Source organism: Agelaius phoeniceus, chromosome Z (assembly GCF_051311805.1).
Source record: "Agelaius phoeniceus isolate bAgePho1 chromosome Z, bAgePho1.hap1, whole genome shotgun sequence".
NCBI lineage: Eukaryota > Metazoa > Chordata > Aves > Passeriformes > Icteridae > Agelaius > Agelaius phoeniceus.
In genome coordinates this window covers 72,539,220-72,558,557 of record NC_135303.1, presented here as the reverse complement: position 1 = coordinate 72,558,557, position 19,338 = coordinate 72,539,220, and the positions used below count along the sequence as shown (strand labels likewise).

The 19,338-nt window shown below is 39.4% G+C and overlaps 1 protein-coding gene across 15 annotated transcripts in view; it reads left to right on the top strand.

The window, feature by feature from the left end:
- The window catches only part of MAST4 (microtubule associated serine/threonine kinase family member 4), a 279,670-nt gene that overhangs the window by 133,546 nt on the left and 126,786 nt on the right, over positions 1-19,338 (top strand). For 7 of the 15 annotated variants that reach the window (XM_077171046.1, XM_077171045.1, XM_077171044.1 and 4 more), the window contains one exon: positions 3,262-3,293. In XM_077171046.1, the coding sequence (XP_077027161.1) occupies positions 3,262-3,293 (32 nt within the window). Of the gene's footprint in view, positions 1-3,261; positions 3,294-17,809; positions 17,896-17,936; positions 18,345-18,766; positions 18,856-19,174; positions 19,321-19,338 lie in introns of those variants that run through there. The other 8 variants (XM_077171052.1, XM_077171057.1, XM_077171048.1 and 5 more) reach the window with 8 other exon arrangements.

The window sequence follows — 19,338 nt, the reverse complement described above, 5'->3', positions numbered from 1 at the left end:
ATGTTTTGTATACCTAGGAAATAAATTATTTCTCTAATCTAAGTTATAAGCTAGACCTAAGTCCCATGTAGAGTGTGTTTATGCTTTTCCCACCTGTTTTGCATAGAGCCAGTGGTGGAGCTGTGTTGTACTATTGCAAAGCTAGCACCATGTTGGTGAGCCTTCTCAGGAGGGAGAAAGTCTGTAGTGACACAGTCAGTAATCTGTTAATTCCTTCAGGCTGTGGAAAAATCTTTGGGGTGGATGAGTCCTAAGTAACACCAAAAAATCATGTAGGAGCTGTAATGATTTAGTGTGATCTGAGTGTGAAAAACATGCTTCAGTTTACTACATTTTAGTTTACTTTTTTTTTCTTGGAGGTACTCCAGCTGGAGAAGCATGAGAGAAGTGACCTTTCATTTTAACATCATGGTTGTAATAGATAGGAAAAATGAGGATAGAAATATTATCCAGGAAGGATATTTGTTTTATTTCAGTACTTCTTTTGTTTATATGTATATTGTTTTAAAATCCAGCCTTAGAAATGCAACGTTTTGTAAATTGTCTTGTATGAATTATGTACAAGTGGTTTTGCTTTATTTTTTCTGTTTTACAGGGGGTGGTCTTGGCACTTTTAACATCTTTAACAGTGAGCCACTATTCTTCTGGAGCTTCATTTGATAGTCAAAAGTAGTGCTTCATCATGGCGTGCATGAGAATGTGCCAAGAGACTAATGTGACTTCAGGTGTCTACAGAAGCCAGTGTCTCTTATTTGCACTGCTGTAATAATGATAAACTACAACCAAAACACTCCGATTGAATCAAACAAACAAAAAAAACCCCACACAAATTCGTAGGAAACAAATTTAAAGTACATGTTGCAACTCAAACCCCCATGTACGACTCTTGCTCATACCATTTGGCAGCTTTCCCACAAGCATTGTCTATTACAGTATGACAGTGCCTACCATTACAAGTTACATGTTAGAAATAGAACACAATGACATTGTAAATATTAAAGAAAAAAACACAAAGGGAAGTACGTGGGTTCTAACTTGCAGTAACATTTTGTTCATGATGAATGTGACATTTTAAATTGAGGGGAATTACTCAGCTTCATAATGCAATATTGTATGCAGGTGTAACTGTTCTTTTGTATGTAAGCACATGTTATGCTAAAAGATGTTGTTTTAAAATGCAAATTCTGAACAGTTGCTGGAACTTCCTAGGAAGTACGAGAATTTGATACCGAGGCCCCTAATCCTGCTCTCCTGTGCCTTTGCATTACGATGTCTAATTGCATTGTTTCACACTATTTTTTCCTTCCTCATTCAGTGAACAGGATGGGCGGTACTCAGGAATTGAGCTGCTACTTGATATTTTAGTCCTTATCATTTAGTTAGCAGCCCAGGCTTTATTTACTGCACACCATTTAAAACTCTCTAAAGAATACATAATTATTCATTCCCTTATGGCCTTTTATCTAAGGTGCCTGGCTGAACTATTTTTGTCCATTTGATTGTATTCTCATATGTGTTTTCTGGTCAATACCTATAGCTTTATCAAACCACAGAAGTTGAATCATTCTCATTGTCCTGATTAGAGCATATCTGGGAGAAAACCTCCAGAAGGGGTTCCTCTAGTGAGCACATTTAAGCAGGCCCTCCACCAGCTGGTTTGGGAAGATTTCCTGGGAGAAAAGTGGAAAAAATGTGTTTATTTAACAGGCAGAGCATTCAGCAGCACAAAAATTGAACAGTATTAAACAATAAAACCTCTTGCCAATCTGAAGATATGACAAACTCAGAAAGCCTCCTTTGTGGGCTGTAGCTCAGCTCACTCAGTCTCTTATCAGTCCCTCTGGTGCTGGAAATGCCTCAGCACCGGCTTGGCCCAGTGGGCCACGGGTGCTCTTCTGGGTATTCAGTCCAGAGCAGGTTTAAATGGTTCCAAGAAGAAAAAAAACCACAGTCCAGGGAACTTGTCTGCCTCAGCTAGCTAAGAACTAACTAAAAGCAAAGGAAAGCTTTGTCCCGCCATCTGTCTGTGCACAGACAACACAGTCCAGGAGCAGAATGTGGAGGAGTGAGTGCAGTGTCTGAAAACAAACAGACGAATGGGGATACAATTCAGCATCATAAAGTCACCCCAGGACATGCATATGCAACCTTATCTTTCAACAAGGATGATGTCCTTCAAATGTATCTTGACTGTGTATCCTCTAGGTCAGATAAGTTGTCCTTTTATTTGAATGCAGTTGATTCTCTCTGCTGGGCATGATTGGAAAGATAATGCTTGACTAACGTAGCACGTAGCATTCAGGTTCATGTGAGAAATAAAAAAAAAATGAGGGTAATTGAACAATGGAACAGATTGCCTGGAGAGGTTGTGGGTGTCCATCTTTGCAAAATGTTCAAAATGATGTTCAAAATTCAGCTGGGTGTAGTTGTGATTAATTTGTTGCAATTGCCTCTGCTGTGAGTAGGTTGAACCAGAGGATCTCCAGAGATGCCTTCCAGCCTCAGCTATTCTGTGATTTATGCAATAGATGATAATATATACTTGTAGTATATATATTTTGCTTGTTTCTGATAGGCAAAACTTTATGGATCTTATGGCTTTCTTCTACACTAAAATAACAGAAAAACGTTTGTTTTGCAGTTTCTATTTGACTAGGAGGCTATCTTGTCAATCCCATAAGAAATTGTTTAACTGTTAAACCATAGTCTGACTGACTATTTAACTGTTCTCAGCAAAAGCTGTAGAAAAGTTTGTTGTTATGCTAGTACTTTGTAGGAGATTGTAATAAATTGTAATTATTTATTGTGGACCAAACTATTACGTACTTAATCTTTCTTGGGTTTAAGACTATAGTGTAGAAAACCTGGTGGCAATGGTCTCCTGTTCAGCTTGTGATCCTGTAATTAACAACTTTTGAGTATTAGAAAGAACTTAGTTTATCTTTGTCAGTGACTCTTACAGATTTTAGTAGTGTCGCCAGTGCATCATAGCTGACGGTAAGGCTTGTCCATAAAATCTGTCTATTGCTTGAAATACTTTAATATTGCTGCTGCAAAAAGGTACAGACTTTTCCAAATGCTAATGTTAATATTTCAAATAAGAAAGGAAAGTGGTACATGTAACATCTTTTAGTATCCCAATATACCACTTTTGTCTCTCTGCTACTGATGGGATGAGAGGATTGTGGTACTTGTCTCAAAAAGACTACTTCAAATGAAAACATTTTATTGTTAATACACTGTAACTTTTTTCTGTTGCAGAAAGAGTTGAGCCTTCCAAGAAGAGGAAGTTTGTAAGTATATGAAGTTTTCTGCTGTTGTGCTTAGATTGTAGTATGTATTTTTGACAGTTTTAGAGTAGACTAGTTTTCTTTTCAGGGCAGTTAAAATGGCGGTTAAATGTGGCAGTTGTTCTGCCTGAGAATACATACAAAGAAATGAAAATTGTAAATGAAAACCTGTGGGTTATGCAGATCCACCATTTTTATGCTGATCTTTTAGAGAAGCTATTAGGATTTTAGAGAAGCTATATGAGGGATTTCCAAAGGGATGCAAAGTTTTTAAGTTCAGGGTTTTGTTTTCTATTGAAGATTTTTCTTGTTAAAAATCAAGGAAGAAACATGTTTTCTTTGTGAATGATATAAAAGAAACTTGTCATGCTTATGGAACTCCATGAACAGTCTTGTTGAGAAGGTAGGATAAAAGAATAGATGAGTTTACTAAATATATAGGATTGTTAAACTACTATTTTGATTATGGAAAGACCATATATTCTTGTATAAATTGTTACTTATAATAATATGTACTCAGATGTTGAGTTCATTTGTGCTTTGCTTAGATTTCTATGCCTTGGCTTTGATTCTCCAGTGGTTTTGAGCTGTTTGTTTTTAAAACTTGTATTTTTTATTTGCATCTGTTTAATTTCTTATTCTGTATTAGTAACTTGTTGAGAAAGTATTGGGATAAGAACATCACAAAATATCTTAAGAAGCAAACTCTGTTCACTTACTGCTTTCTTTCAAAAATAATACTATAAGATGATCTGTAGCTTATTGGTGACAATTTTGAGTAAAACCCTGTGCCCTTGCACAAGAGGCCAGTTATTGGTTTCAACTTGATAGTGCTGTGTAGGTTTTAATGATAGCAGGTGAGATATGTGAATAACTGAAACTGTAACTGCTGGGAAAGTGCAGTGAAGTGCTTTGTTGTTCTGACTCAAAGAGCATACCAGAAGTCTGTACTTAATAGGATATCTGCTGTGTTGGAAAAGACTCTTATTTTAGGTTTGGATGCATGAGAAGTTTTATGGTATACAGTAAGCAAGCCCATTATGTAAGAAAAATCAAGAAAATAGAAAACTAATTTCTTGACAAGTATTTAATTATTTAAGTATTTCAGTGACAGAGAGAAAAACAGTTAAAGAAAATGATTTTTGGTGCATTCTTCTGGTGTCCTTCGTGCTTTATGTTAACCTGAAACTGTTGTGTGGGTACAAGACTGCCTCTGTTTAACTCTGTTAAAGTTAATGGCTAAACTGCTGTTCACTTCAGCCAGAGCAAAAAGTGGCTCTTGGAACTTGACCTTGCTTATTCTTGCTAGGATGTTTGACATTAAATGTTATTAGTTAGTTTACTCCAAATCTGAAAAATGACTGCATCTCAATCACCTCAGTTGCATTCACATACATACTGGTTTAGCTGATCACTGAGATACTAGTTTGCTTTTTGTGATGTTGCTGAGACTTTATTAAACTGTAGTAGAGAACAGCATCTTGTCAGCATAATCATATCCAGTTATTGAAGTGCTTAGGTTTCTGCAAATGGTTGTAGTGAGTTCACCCTGGCTGGGTGCCTGGCACATACCAAAGCTTCTCTGTCACTCCCCTCTGCAACTGGACATAAGTGAGAAAATGCAGTGAAGGGTTCATGTGTAAAGTAAGGTAAGGACTGGGAGAGATCAGTCACCAAATACTGTCACAGGCCAAACAGACTTGAATTTGGAATAGTGATTGAATTTATTACTAAAAGAACCAGGATAATGAGAAGTAAAATAAATGCTAAGAGCACCTTCTCACACCAATCCATCCTTTTAAGGCTCTGCCTTTCCCCTCTCAGTGGCACAGAGAGACAGTGAATGGAGGTTATGGACAGTTCATCACATTGTCTCTGCTGCTGCTCAGGGAGAGGAGTTCTTCCTCTGCTCTAGTCTGGGGTCTCCTCCATGTTCTCCATGAACTTCTTCAGCATGAGTCCATCCCATAAGCAACAATTCTGCATGAACTGCTCCAGTGTGGGTCTCTTTCCACAAGGTGCTGTCCTTCAGGCACAGTCTGCTCCAGACTGTGGGTCCCCCCACAGGATCACAAGTCCCACCAGGACCCTGCTCCAGCATGGGCTCCTCTCTCCATGGGTGGGCAGGTCCCTGCCAGCACCTGCTCCAGCCCAGGCCTCCCACAGGGTCACAGCCTTGTCTCAGGCATCCACCTGCTCTGGCCTGGGTCTCCTCCAGGGGCTGCAGGTGGATCTCTGCATCCCCTGGGACCTCTATGGCTGCAGGGGCACAGCTGCCTCACCATGGTCTCACCACAGCTGCAGGGGAACCTCAGCTCTGGTGCCTGGAGCACCTCCTGTCCCTCCTTCACCAACCTTGGTGTCTGCAGGGCTGTGAACAGGGTGACCCCAACGTCTGGGAATGATTGGCATCTGACTACATTGATTCAGAAGGCTGAACAATTGCTTTATTAAACTATATTATATTACATTATACTATACTATACTGTACTGTACTGTACTATACTATACTATACTAAAGATACATACTAAAGAAAAGCTTATGACTGTCTCCAGAGAGTCAGGACACAGCTTCAAGTGATTGGTTAACTAACATAATCAACCATCACCAGAATCCAATTACCAAATCCCTTCAGGTAAACAATTTTCCTAACACATTCCACATGCGCAAAAACAACTGGAGCAAAGAATAGTGATAAGAATTGTTTTCTCTTTCTCTGAGGTTCCTCACGCGATTTGCAGGAAATAGAAATATCCTTTGGAAGTTGTTCCTGCCTGCTTTCTATGAAGAGAGCTGCAGCTACATATTGTCGCTCTGCTCTTTTCTGGCTGCAATTATACTTGTGCAATAACTTTTTTTTTTCTTTCTTAAATCTGTTACCACAGAACTGTTTACATAATTTTATTTGCCCATCCTTGGTGAGCGGCAGGTCTGTCCTGGAGTTGCCTGGCATTGGATCTGCCAGACACAGAGAAAGCTTCCAGCGGCTTCTCCCAGTAGCCACCTTCTAGCTCCCCTACTACTAAAACCTGGCCATGCCAACCCAGACAATGGTATTTTAAAATTACTTTAATAGTGCTTAATTAAAAGAGCTCACACTGCTGAGGTTAGCAATAGCTGTGGGGTTATGTGCATGGGCCATGATGACTGCTGTATTTGTATATTATATAAATGTTGACATGAAGGTTGAATTTCAAAATGTGAAAAGTCCTATGTTTTCCTTTGTGTAGACATCTAGAGGTCTTGAACAGTTCCAGGCAGGGACATCTCACACTGTCTTTTGGTGCTTCAGGCCCAGTGTCATGCCGAGGACGCAGCTTTAAACAGGACAGGGAGAGCTATTTCAGGGGTGAGGAATCTTAGCATAGTTGGCTAATCTGAGATGAAGAGTTGTGGTTGGCTGAGAAGTGAGCTTCTCCATGCTTGGAGCACCCTCTGGCTGTGTTGGCTCAACTCTTTCTCTGGACACAGGCAGAATTGATCCAGGTTGCAACTTGCTTCATGCAGTTTCTCTAGCACGTTAAATTGCCCAACTGCACAAATGCTTCTTTCTGGCAGCAGGATGTGGTGGCTTGGAGGCCGGATGAATGGATGGGAGCTTTCTCTCAGGCTGACTCCAGCAGCAAAAAGACTTTATATAAGCTTAACCTGATTGTAAATCTGCGTGGCTGTTAGTATCCCACTTTCCAAGTCCATTGGAAAACTGAATAGGAGTATATTTTTGCACACTGCTACAATAGGGATAGGTTATTTATGTCTTGATGGAATATTTTTATTGATTTTTTTATTTTCACCTAAGACTTCCAACCCTAACCCTAGCTCAGTTGGTTAGATCATGGTGCTAATAACACCAAGGTTGTGGGTTTGATCCCTGTATGGGCTGTTCACTTAAGAGTTGATGTGATGATCCTTGTGGGTCCCTTCTAGCTCAGATTATTCTGTGATTCTGAAATATCAAGGAAGATACTTATGCTTAATGTAAAGCCAGACTCAGAAATACAGATTTAATTTGATCAGAATTGTGTTGCTGTTTGTGAAGCACACAGATCCTCTTATGAACCAGGGAATGCCTGATGGCATTTGCACATCCCTATCCAAGGATGTACACATGTACACACACAAAAATAGGTGAGCATAAATTTACCAGTAAAAAGGTACTATAAAGCTTTAAAATACTCTCAACATAGTACACATAATTTTTCACTGAAAAGGGACATGATGAATTACATTAAAACAGATCATTCCTTTTTCTAACACATGATGTGATAAATCATAAAAGAGGATGTAAGTGGGTAAAATCCATAGATTGTGTGTATGAGGGTGGGGTCTAGGGGTGACTTAGTGTGAGTGCAGTAATTGTGTAATTAATGGTTGTCTGGCATTGGCAAAAGTGATCGATGTATATAAGCATTTTTAAACCAGCTTTGGCTGTGTCTTCTTGTTCGTTTTGTGAACAGAAGTTGCATTCTCAGCGAGTAGAATTATTTGTCTTTGATTTTGTTTTGGTAAAGTTTCAAAACTGTATCACATACACAAAAAGAACAAATGACCATATAACCACTGTTTTATTCTGCTGCCTGAGAAAGTTCTTACGCATTGAGAAAACTGGCAGAAGAACATCATGTGGGTAATCACTACCAGTCAGCACAGCTTGAATTTCTAGTACTAAACCTTGAAAACCTGATATCCTGAGGCAGCTTCTTGTTCATTGATTTTTCCACAGTGTCATTAATTTCAGGAAGTTCAGTTTTCTCCAGTTAAGGAATGTCTGAAATTTGTTAAGAAAAAATGTTAATCACAAAAGGAGTTGCAATGTCCCGATGAATTGTATGATCTAGGCTGCTGTATGCTGTATTGATGAATTGATTTCAATTTGGCAATGATGCTACAAAGTTTTGAATAATTTCTTAATTTAGAGAGGGAGCTTCTTGAGGCTGTGCAATTCCTAGTGTGCACACACTTACTAAGGATCTGTACGACTGGAGTCTTGGTGGGGCTCTGGGTGGAGTACATGATGGCTTGATTCTGTGCTTAAAGAATTGTAATGAGAGGCTGTTTTATGTTTGTCTCTTTTTTTAAAATTTTTTTTCCTTCTTTTTTTTCTTTTTTGTTTCTTTGTTTTGTTTGTTTGTTTTTTGATGGGGGTTAAAGGTGACTTGACTACAAATAAATGTATGCTTTTACCTTAAGAAAAGAAGCACTCAGCTTTTTCTGGACAATATGTTTTTTCCTCTCTTGCTAGTAGTATCACCTGTATTCTAAATATCTGCCCTCAGAAGAAAAGAGGCAGTTGCTGAACATCAGGGATCTGCCAGCATTGCATCTTCAGTTAGGCATTCTGCCATTACAGATTTTCCCCTTGAAATTTTCAATATTACTGCCATTCCATTATGTAGAGTGTAGGCAGACTTTCTATGGATGTCATGAAGAGCAATCATGAAATCCCAGTGAAACACTTCTGTTTTGTCTCAGAGGAGGAGGGAAGTATTTTTTCCCCTAACTCTTTCCTATGAAATACAGACTTGAACATATTTTACTGCTGTCAGTATTCTAAACCTGTACTGTTGCTCATCATAAAGGACATTAGTGTATTTGTTATCTACAGTTATGTGCCTATAGACAGACTTGAAAGTTTTAAAGCAGACATATGTCAGCGTGGCAGCGGGGCCTCTGTTGGCCATAGCTGGGAGTGTACCTGCTCTATAGTTAGGTTGAACTGGCTGTGTCTTCTGTATTTTGTGAACATAATGTTTGTGGCTGTGGCCATTCTTTCCCCTACCACCACTTCCGTCCCTGTCTAAAACTTCTGGATCCTATTAATTTCCTTTCACCCTACTATCTGCTGCCTCCCTTCCCCCTGGGAGTTATGCATCATGCTAACTGTGTTTCAAAGTTTTGTTGACTGAATGCAGTCCTTTGCATGCTCTGTTTTGCTGGAGGTTTTCTGCTTGTTTTTTCAGCCTTTGTGTTAAGCCAAGTGCCTTCCTTGCAGGCATGTCCTCTGGGATAGAGCAGTGGAGAGCTGGAGCAGAGGTCCTAACAGAGGTTCAGGCTTGCAGAATTCACTCTGTGATTGTAGTTTTCATATGGGGATAGGCATGCCAAGAACCTGGTTGCCAAATGCTTGGTGTATGGCAGGATGAGTGATGGCTCCTGGGAGTAAGCTGAGGGGCAGGCAGCACATGCAGTTTTTGAGAGGGGTTGATGGCTCACCGAAAGACTGGAGCTTGCAGAAACTGAGTAGGTTACTTCAGCCAAAAGCATGGGTGGCAGGAAGGTGGGTGGCTTCTGTGGCAGTCTGAAAAGGAAAGTGGAGGTTAAATGGCAGCAGGACAGAGATCTTTTGTAGGTATGGAGAAGGAAAATATCTCATTTGCATGATACTATTTTGTTCCATAAGGGCTAACCAATGAGCTCTGCCTCTGTGCAGTCTTTAACAAGTCTTTGCTCACTGAGTCAAGGCAGCAGCCAACCTGGCATTCGCGCACATTCCTTCCGTCTATTTGCTCTTCTCTGCCATCTCTGTCCTCTTGTTTTTTCTCCTAAACATTGTAGGATTTCTGCTTCTCTGTCATATTTTTTCCTAGCAAGCCAGTCAAGCTTAGACCTGTGAGGCTTAATGAGGTGTGTTGCAGCAGATCTCACAGGCATGTGAAAAGGTCAGAAAGGGTGCTGGGGATAAGTGGATCTGCATTATTGTCGTGCTTGCCTGAAAAGGGTAGCAGATAACTGCCACAGGGAGCAAGTGAGTCTAAAAGGCTGACACAGGGAGTTTCTTACTTTATATTCATTGTTTGTTGACTGCCACAGTGCAAAAGGCAGCGTAATTGCATATAATCACATTTCCTCAAATCCCAGTGGCTTCACTCATGAATGTTTAGTGTGGTCATGCCCCTGAGCAGTGAAGGCAAGCATGGTATTTGAGACAAACATGCTATCACAGGTGCTCCTGACACAGGGCTGAGTGTGCTGCTGTAAACAAGCAAGTTCCTGCTGTTCTAGCCTGAATGGAAAAGCTCTCTTGTGCCTTTGTAAACGTTGTGCAGGGAATATGGACATTGGGAATGCTTTTTTCCCCTCTGCTACATGGTACTACTTTGCCATCAGGTGACTGGACACATACCAGACTTCAACACAATATGCGATGGAAAGATTTTAGGTTCTTGCTCTATAAATCATAACTTTGCTGGCTTTTTTTAAAAGTCAAATTTTACCAGTAAGCCATACCAGCAAATGTGTCTTGGTGGGGTGGAGGCATGGGCTGGGGATATTGTGACTTTCAAGAGCCTTTTGCTTTGTTTCTTATTGGGTAGAAACACTAACAGGAGATAGCACTGGGCTGCAGGTGTAATAATCCTGGACAAGTGGTTGTAGTCATTATTTTCCATTAGTGACCTAGGTGATAGACTAGATGATGTTCATGAAGTTTGCAGCAGACAACAAGCTGGGAAGGATGCAAGTATATTGAAATATAGTATGGGGTTTCAGAATCATTCTGACAGCCTGGAGAAAATATACCAAGTAAAGTAGAAATTCTACTCCTGCAGAAAATTCTGCAGATATGCAAGATAGTTGAATAGGAGTTAGTTTTCAGAAGTGATCTGTGAGGTTTGATACCACAGTTGCTGTTGGAGGGCAGTGGGTATCTTGTGCTGGGAAGCTGATATTTTAAGCTGCAAAGCGTGCAGCATTATTCTGTCCCACACAGAACTTACAAGGCCTTATATTGAAGTGCTGTGTATTGATGTCGATCAGCTGGAAACAGATGACAACTCTCAGCTGCTTGGAAAATTGGACATGGTATATGGAAAAATATTTACTGTGCTGGGGTTATTTATTTTAGAGAGGGGAAGGCTGAGGGGTGTTCATGAAAGTCTTCCAGTATGTGGAACACCTGCCATGAGTAGGAAGTAAAAGTGTTTTCTGTGTTATTAGGGTGTACAGTAAGATTTAATGTGTTTAAATTGGATCAAGGGGATTCATCTCAGACATGGTTGAAGCAGTGTCTAAACAATGTAGCAGAGGAGTGTGTAGCTGGGAGTGTTCTGAAATCACTGTCAGTTTTTAAGAAAGATGAGACAAACATCTGACTGGAGCAATAGGAGTAATATAGGTAAAATGGACCTCTCTTGGGGAAGAATTTGTGACCACTTGACTTTTCTAGCGCTCTTTATAAATGGCCATTATGTCCATGGGATTATTTGTTCAGACTTTCTGCTGAAACCTGATTCCATATAATACATATCTGCTTTGATGGAAGAAAATACTGTCTCATCAGGGACAACATTATTAATTTGTACCTGTCTGTAATGACAGAATTCCCTGTGGAAATGTGTATAGGGCTTTATGTAAGCATAAGACAGATAAGGAAAAAAAAGATGCAAGCTTCAAATTTCTTGAGGGTTTTTTTGGTTGTTTTGGTTTTGTTTTTTGAGGGTTTTTTTGTGTTTGTTGTTGTTGTTTTTTGGTTTTTTTGTGAAAGACTGATGGTTCTCTTACAGCTGCTCAACTCCATTTGGAGCACTTGCCTACTTGTTTGTTTAATGACAAAGAGAACCAGAAGGTGAATTAAAAAAAAAATAAATAAATTGAAGCATACATGGGGTAGCCTTACAGAATTTTTGGGAAGCTTCTTCTTCGGGCATATATGTATTCATGTGCATGATAAGGTCTTAACAAGGAATCAGTTATCAACCAGCCAAAACAGAGCTTGGTAACTCAGTATTAGTTGTTGGTAGATGGGTATAAGGTTTTGGGAGAATCCAGCTGCAGGCTGGACTGTGGAATCATGAATTTGTGCTTTAACTTTTTGAAGGAGATATTCAGATACGATCATGATCTTAAAAAACAGTTCCATAGATGTTTTTTATGTCTTTGAGGTTTTTTATGTTTTCATTCTTTTGACGAAAAAATACATACAGGAAAGCTAAATGGCATCAGTTAGCACTGAAATATAGCTTAAATGAAGACCAGATGAACAAATGCTTATTAAGAGCCCGGGTTTGGGTTATCCCTGTGTAACAAGGGTCTTGTCTTTAAAAAGAACAACTGTTTAAACCTTGTGTAATGAAGAGCTCTTCAAAAAGTAGATCTATTTTTGCCACTAATTTTAATACTTTTTTTTATGAAAGGCAATGCAGACTGAGATCATAATTATTATTAGGATGTAATTTCTCAAGCTTTTTACCGTTTTTAGTTTAATGTCTGTTGACAAGAGACTTTATTGGTTGAGCTATTTTTATTGCTTTCTAATTTTTAGAAATTTTTATTGCTTTCTATTTGCTTTTTAGAAATTTTTTATTGCTTTCTAATTTTTAGTTTTAATTTTTTTTTATTCTTACAGTATAAGAGTGAAATATGGTAGGAGATTGTCCAAATCTGAAGTAGCTGCTCCGGGAGTTTTCCATAAAAAAACGTTGGCAAAAGGCATGCTGTGCCATTGTATTGACTTTGTATGGGGTGTTGTTTTTGAGCTTGCACAGGTGAAAATGATGCTGCCTACTCAAGGGAGATGGGGCACTGGTTGGTGGAATACGAGGAGGGCTGCCTTAGCAGTGTGCTAACACCTCTAAAACCTCTAACACCTCTTGCTTGTGTCATCTATAGTAACAGTTAAGATGATATTTAGACAAAGAATAGGGAGCTTTTTCTCTCATTTTTTGGCCACATAACTTCATTATTTTTATATGTCTTCTGAGCTCTCAAAGTTGCAGGACCAGTCTGTATGAGTCCTGCTTTATCTAAAATGCATCTGTTCTACACACAAGGAGGCTGTCCTGGCTGTAGGGAAAGTTTAAGAAGTACCTGTTGAAACTCACTGTGGAGGAATGGAAGTGGGTGAGGTTGCAAAGAGATTTTGCCAAATCTTGGCTGGTGGGTGTTTATTGATTCCTTTCGTCTGCAATGTTTTAGGATCAGTGTTTTTAGTTAAGATGTTCAATGTGACAACCAGTTGCTTGGTTAACTTACAGCAGTTTTGTTATTTCTAAAGTTTAATTAACATTGCTAATAAACACATTCTTTTGATCCATTCTGTTTTTTAGCAATACAGACAATACCATAAAGCTCTCAGCAGAATATGCTACTAATTTATAAAAAGTTATTTTAATATATTTGAGTATAATAGAGTCCTTTCTAGAACTGTTATTTCCAAACAAGTCCCTTGCAGAATTGTATGAGTTAGAGCTCTAAATAGACTGTCATATTTTGCAAGACGACCTAATCTTTTACTGTGTACTCCAGTGACACATTAATAAAATGTGTTATTGTAAATTGCTTACCTGTATCAGATTTATGGATATGCCTTTAAATGTCAATAGATCCATGATGTTAACAGGACTTAGGGCTGGAAGGAGTTGTCTAGTATGTCCTTCTGTCATGGCATACCAAACAGTCATGGCTGTACCCTGAGAGTTCATTGTGCTTTGTGCTGGCATGTATTGAACACAGGGACATGCAGGTTCTACCAAAATCTACCCACTGCCCTGCAGTGACAAGGAATTTATTTCTGCATGCCATGCTGAGCCCATTGTGCAAACTGAGATTTGTGGGTGCGGGTGAATGCAGACATCTTCTGTCACTGGCATCCACTTCCTCCCTTCCCTAGGAAAACCGACAGGACAGCCCACCTCCTTATGTAAGCTGACCAAGATGAAGCACTCCTTGCAATTACAAATTGGGCAATTATTGTGAGTTTGACCATATGAGTGAGACACACCAGACAGGGATCGAAGGAAAAGGATTGCTTTCTCCATCTGGTCTTGCTTCCTTAGCTGTGACCTTCCTCAAATACTAAGGGGAAAAGTAAGAAGTAGCCAAACAATCCTGAATAAACTGGCCAGTTAGATCAATGTGAAGAATACTTTCTGATGCTTTCTGGCAGATAGCTAAAGCATGAGGTTTGCTTTATACACATTGTGTTGGTCTGTCTCTTGACTTCAGGTAGAGGTAACAAATGGGAAGATTCATATTTCAGACTTTTTTTTGTCTGCAGTTATAATCTGCCCAGGCATGCTGTGTTGAAAGACTGTAAAAAGAGATTGTGTGTGTGTTTTTCACCCCATTTCTCTTGTGCTGTGTTTTGCATCTCACTGATGCCAAGAAGCAGTGCTGCACTTAACTGCAGTGTTGCACTCAATGCAGGATGCAGACATCATTCCTGCTGGAACTTCTTTATAAACTGCGGTGCTAGCAGTGAAGCAGCTGTGCTTGCTGGAAATGCACGAATGTGTGAATTGGTGTGGTAAACAGATTAGATGACAGAAATTCAGGTCGTTATTCTTTGAGAGTTGATTACTAACCCTAGAATACCTTTGGAAAGCATTAGCCAAGACGGCCTGCAGATCCAAAGGATGCATTGACTTGTTAATTGTTTTAGTGTAATTGTTGTTAAATATTACAGAATAATGAAAGCCAGTGGCACCTGCATTGTTAATGGTGTTATTGTGTTACCATTATTTAAGGGGAAAAAGCAAGAATAGTCAACATCTGCAGAAGAGAGGACTTTGAAAGCATACAACGTTAATAACTGTGCTATGGAAGTTTGTGTTTCAAGGAAATAAACATTCTCTGTGCTTTTCTGGTTTTGCTTGGTTTTAACCAGATGTCTGAGATTGCTAAACCAGAGACACCTCAGTAAAGACATAAATGAATAATTTGAGCCATGTTTTCCTACATCATGTTTTATAAATTTGCTCTTGAACTAGCTAAGAGGAGACCAGGGTTTGAATTTGCAAAGGAATAAAATGCTTACAGCCCTTCAGTGCTGTGAGTGACTTTGTGTTTCGAATTCTTTCCAGATGAGACATTTTCTTTACAGAAGTTGTGTCAGTATAGGCAACATCTGCCAGTATTCTCAGGTTAATCTACATTTAGCTTTTGTAGAAACAATAATCTTCCTTGCTAACTTTTGCTTCCTTTCTCAACTCTGTGTTGGTGAGATGAAATCTAAGCAGTGCAAAATTAAGAGCAAACAGATGTTTTGATCAAGCTTGAAGTCAGCTTTCACTTGCAAGGCTTCATCTAATTTAATTGCTGCAGTTTTTTGCCCCCAGGTGCATGAAGCAGATCCTGTTTATTCCTGCAAAAATTGTAGGACTGCAACAGTGAAAAAAAATTGATCTTGTACTCGGGATTCATCTTTTTTTTTTCAGTAAATCACAGTTTTCTAAACTTCTGTCTGGATCAGGCAAAATGTATTGAAAAAGAATTTTTGAAGTTAAGGTCTACAGCTCAATCTCAGTTTAGAGTAATTAACCATTGATGTAATGTGAGGTGCTTGCCTGAGTCAGCTCAGGAAAGATTTATCATGGTCACAAAATAGCCCTTGGATGCAATTGTTTATGTTTAAGTGCCTGTACACGACCTCAGTTTCGTTTTAGACAAGACAAGCTGCTGGTATTGTCTTCCTGCAGGTAAAATGCACTAAATGCTAAACTGTTGTGTTTCACGAAGTAGTGTTTAGTAGCAACAGACTATTTCTTTGCATGTGGTGATAAAAAACAAACAAAACAAGTGCCTTTGTTGTGGACTTCACTTCAGCAGTAAAATTTGCCTTATGGAAGTAGTGTGTAAAATTTGTATTGCACAGTCTTGGTGGGAGCATACCATGACCTCCAGAGCGAGGCCTTTTGCTAGTTTCTTCACAGAAATAATTCTAGTGCCATCCTGATTCACTGGAGTTGGCTGTCCTCCTTGACATGTTCATGCTGTCTCCTACTCTTTGTGCCTTCAACAAAATGTTAACAGTTTTATAGAACAACAGATAGTACTTTGGTGCAAGCTACATGTGCATGTGCTTACACAGCTAACAGAATGAAGCAGCAAACTAAAGGGTGGTATCCACAAAGTTAAGCCCTTTGAAAATCCTTTAAGGCTTAAAACTGTTACACGTCTGTACACAATCACAGTTTACCTGTCAAAATTTTCTTTCTCCATCAGAAACAACTTTCCAGCAACTGAAGAAGTATTTTTATCAAAGACAAAAGATATTTTTATCAAACGATTTTTAAGGGAACAGATCTTGGTTTGAGAGGTGCTGAGCAATGGGAATAGGAAGCTGCCTGTTCCTGGCAGCTAGGAGAGAGCCAGGAACCTGTGGCTGTAGAACCCCATACTCAGCTGCTCTCTTGTTGAATTTCTGTTCTTAAGTGATTGTCTCCAAACTCAGTAATGAAAAAGCATGGCAGCTTCACCAGCTTCAGTGTCAGAGTTGTTTGACTTTTAGACAGTTGATTCTTGTACTGTATTTTTCAAGTTTTAGAATGTCTTCAAAAATTGATGTTTTGCTTGTGTTATGAGTAAAATTTGAAAAACCTGTCTGAATGTGCTGTTCAGAGTTGGGCACCTAACTGATCTTTGTGCCCTTGCAAGTCTGTGCACTCACCCATTGTGGTTAGTGAGATGGAATTTAACTCCTTTGATTTCATTCTTTCTCTTTTTTTTGGGAGGTAGGAGAATTTACAAATTTTTTTCCAAAACTGTTTACAGGATGCTTGCTGGGACCTCAAGTTAACCTTCACAATCCAGGTGTCTGTTATGTCTTAAAAATTCAAATGCATAGCTCTGTGTATCCTTTAAGTTTGTTTTCAATGCCTTTAAATGAAGGCTCCAGATAATATATAACATAAGTTTAAAATACCTTCCAGTAGAAATATGTAGGAGATATAAGAGATGTAATTGAAAATTTAATTATTCTTTTTTACTGTGTGGTTGAAAAAACAACCAAATGCAGTTCAGCAGTTTTCATAACTAGAAGATTTCCCTCTGTCTCTAAAACCTAGTACCTGTGAACTTGCTAATGTCTCCCAAAATTAAGCCAAGCACACAAAAAGCAGCAGCTTCATCTGGTCCTGTCTTTTGACTAGTCTGTAGAAGTTGTCCATCCACAGAGCGGGTCCAGAGCTCTAGCAAAAATAAAATCATGTGGTTGACTTTATTACATTATGTACAGGAAAAGTAGGTGGGTGAGATAAAATATTCTAGCTCTAAAATTACTAAAAATAAGTACTCGCACTTTGCTTTTCTTCTCTTTTATAGAGCATTGCAAAAAATGCTACTCCTCATGGAACAGTTCACAGTATATATTTATTGAAATTGTAATCTCAGAATAAGAGAGAGTACCTAAAAAAGGAATATAATTTAATTATAACCAAAATCCCACATAGCAGCACTGATCTTAAACTGTCTATATGAAGTGTTGTGTAGTGGTTTAAGTGATGCTACCTTTAATACTGAAATTAATAGACTTTTCTACAATTTCTAGGTTTGGCTTTCAACTTAATATAAACTACAGATGATATCCCTTTAAAATTCAGGTGCAGATGTGATAGAACCAAACGATGACTTCTCCTTTTGTATTAACCTTTGTGTTACAAGAATATATTTGTTCTGAAAAGCCTTGGCAATTAATTTTCTCCATTAAAGAACAGCCTGCTTTTCATTCAGCAGTTTGCTATTCTATTACTGCAGAAACTGTTTACCACGGAAGGGGATAATGTGACTTAAAGAAGATGGCTCAATCCTATTTGGCAGGATTGGAGGGGGTGGCGAACGCTGGACATTTGCCGAGAGAAGCTGTGTGAAGCATAGCATCTGTTTAGCGCGGTGGGTTGGCGTAGCGAGGAGGACCACTGCATCCTCCGAGGTGCAACGTGTGCCTGCGTGCGTGCGTGTGTGTGTGTGTGTGTGTGTGTGTGTGTGTGTGTGCCGGCGCAGTGGCTGCTGCTGCGGAATTCCGGGGATGAATTACTTGGTGTGCACAACTGAAGGTGCCGTTCGCCCCACTAAAGCGGCGCGGCGTGCGCTGCCACTAACCTGAGAGAGGCAGCCTGCGGCTCTGCGTGACAGCTCGAGGTGGAAGGACCCCAACTTGCGGTCCTCCCCCCGCCCCCAAGAGATCCTTAGTCCATTCCTTTATAGTGGTTCATTTGGCTCTCTGTCATCGCCAGAATGCTGCCCGTGAATGTGTGTCATGATTACAATAGAGCGTGGTAACACATAACAGCAATGAAAGCCCAGCGGGAAAGGCTACAAATTCCAGGGCTGACCTTGGAGTAAGTATTGTCTGTCTTTAATATTTTAATGGTTTCTGCATGATGCCGGCTTTTGTGCAGTCAGGAGCTTTTAACATACGTTTGTGCTGACAGCCTGGGAGCACTGCAGCTCCAGGTTGAAGGAGCACGTTTTCAATGCATTGCAGTTGGTTTCAGCAAATGTGTGAGCCTGGAGCCAGGATATTGCAGTGTGCTTGGAAAGAAAGCGTTTCTGTATATATAAAGTTACTGAATCTCACTGCATGAAGGACTGTCAGCTTGTAGGAGAAGAATCTGTCAGTAGGCCATGGTGTCTGTCTTTCTCTTCAGCTCTCCGTTGCTGTTTGTTTATCCCAGTGCTGCCTTTTAGAAAGGCCTCTTTCTGTGCTGAATAATAGAGAGCACTGCAAGAGATTAAAGCATTATAAAAATACTGTTTGTGAAAATTCATCAGGAACAAGCCATATTTTACATACGTAACTGCACTAATGACCTGTATTGACATTCTGGAGGAATCGTGATAATTTCTGCAGTAAGTATGTTTACCTAATTTAGCAGTGTGTTTACTTATACTTGCTTAAAACTGATTAACTAATTTGTGTGCTTTCAGCTATTTAGAGAGTAGCTAAATGAACATGTGTAATTTTAATGTATAGTGATAGTAAGTGTAGTCTTTTATTCATAAATGCCAGCATATATTTACCCCAGAAATGTTAGTCTAAGCCAAATATATATTTCTATACATATGTACCTGTAGTCTACACTGACATGTCAGGCATGTATGTATGCATGTTACAGCCATGAGAACTTGCTAATTTTATCTAGGTAAATAGATAGGCTACGTCAGATCCTTTAGTATTCCCTGGGACTGCCCCATTCTTGCTGGATTAAAAAAACCCAACAAAACCATGAATGCTGCAGATGCCTGCAGTAAAGTTATTTAGCTATGAAAGGTATTCTTTCTGGCATCTGCCATGTGTTAAACAGAGGACTATAGGTAAGTGTGCAGCATAGC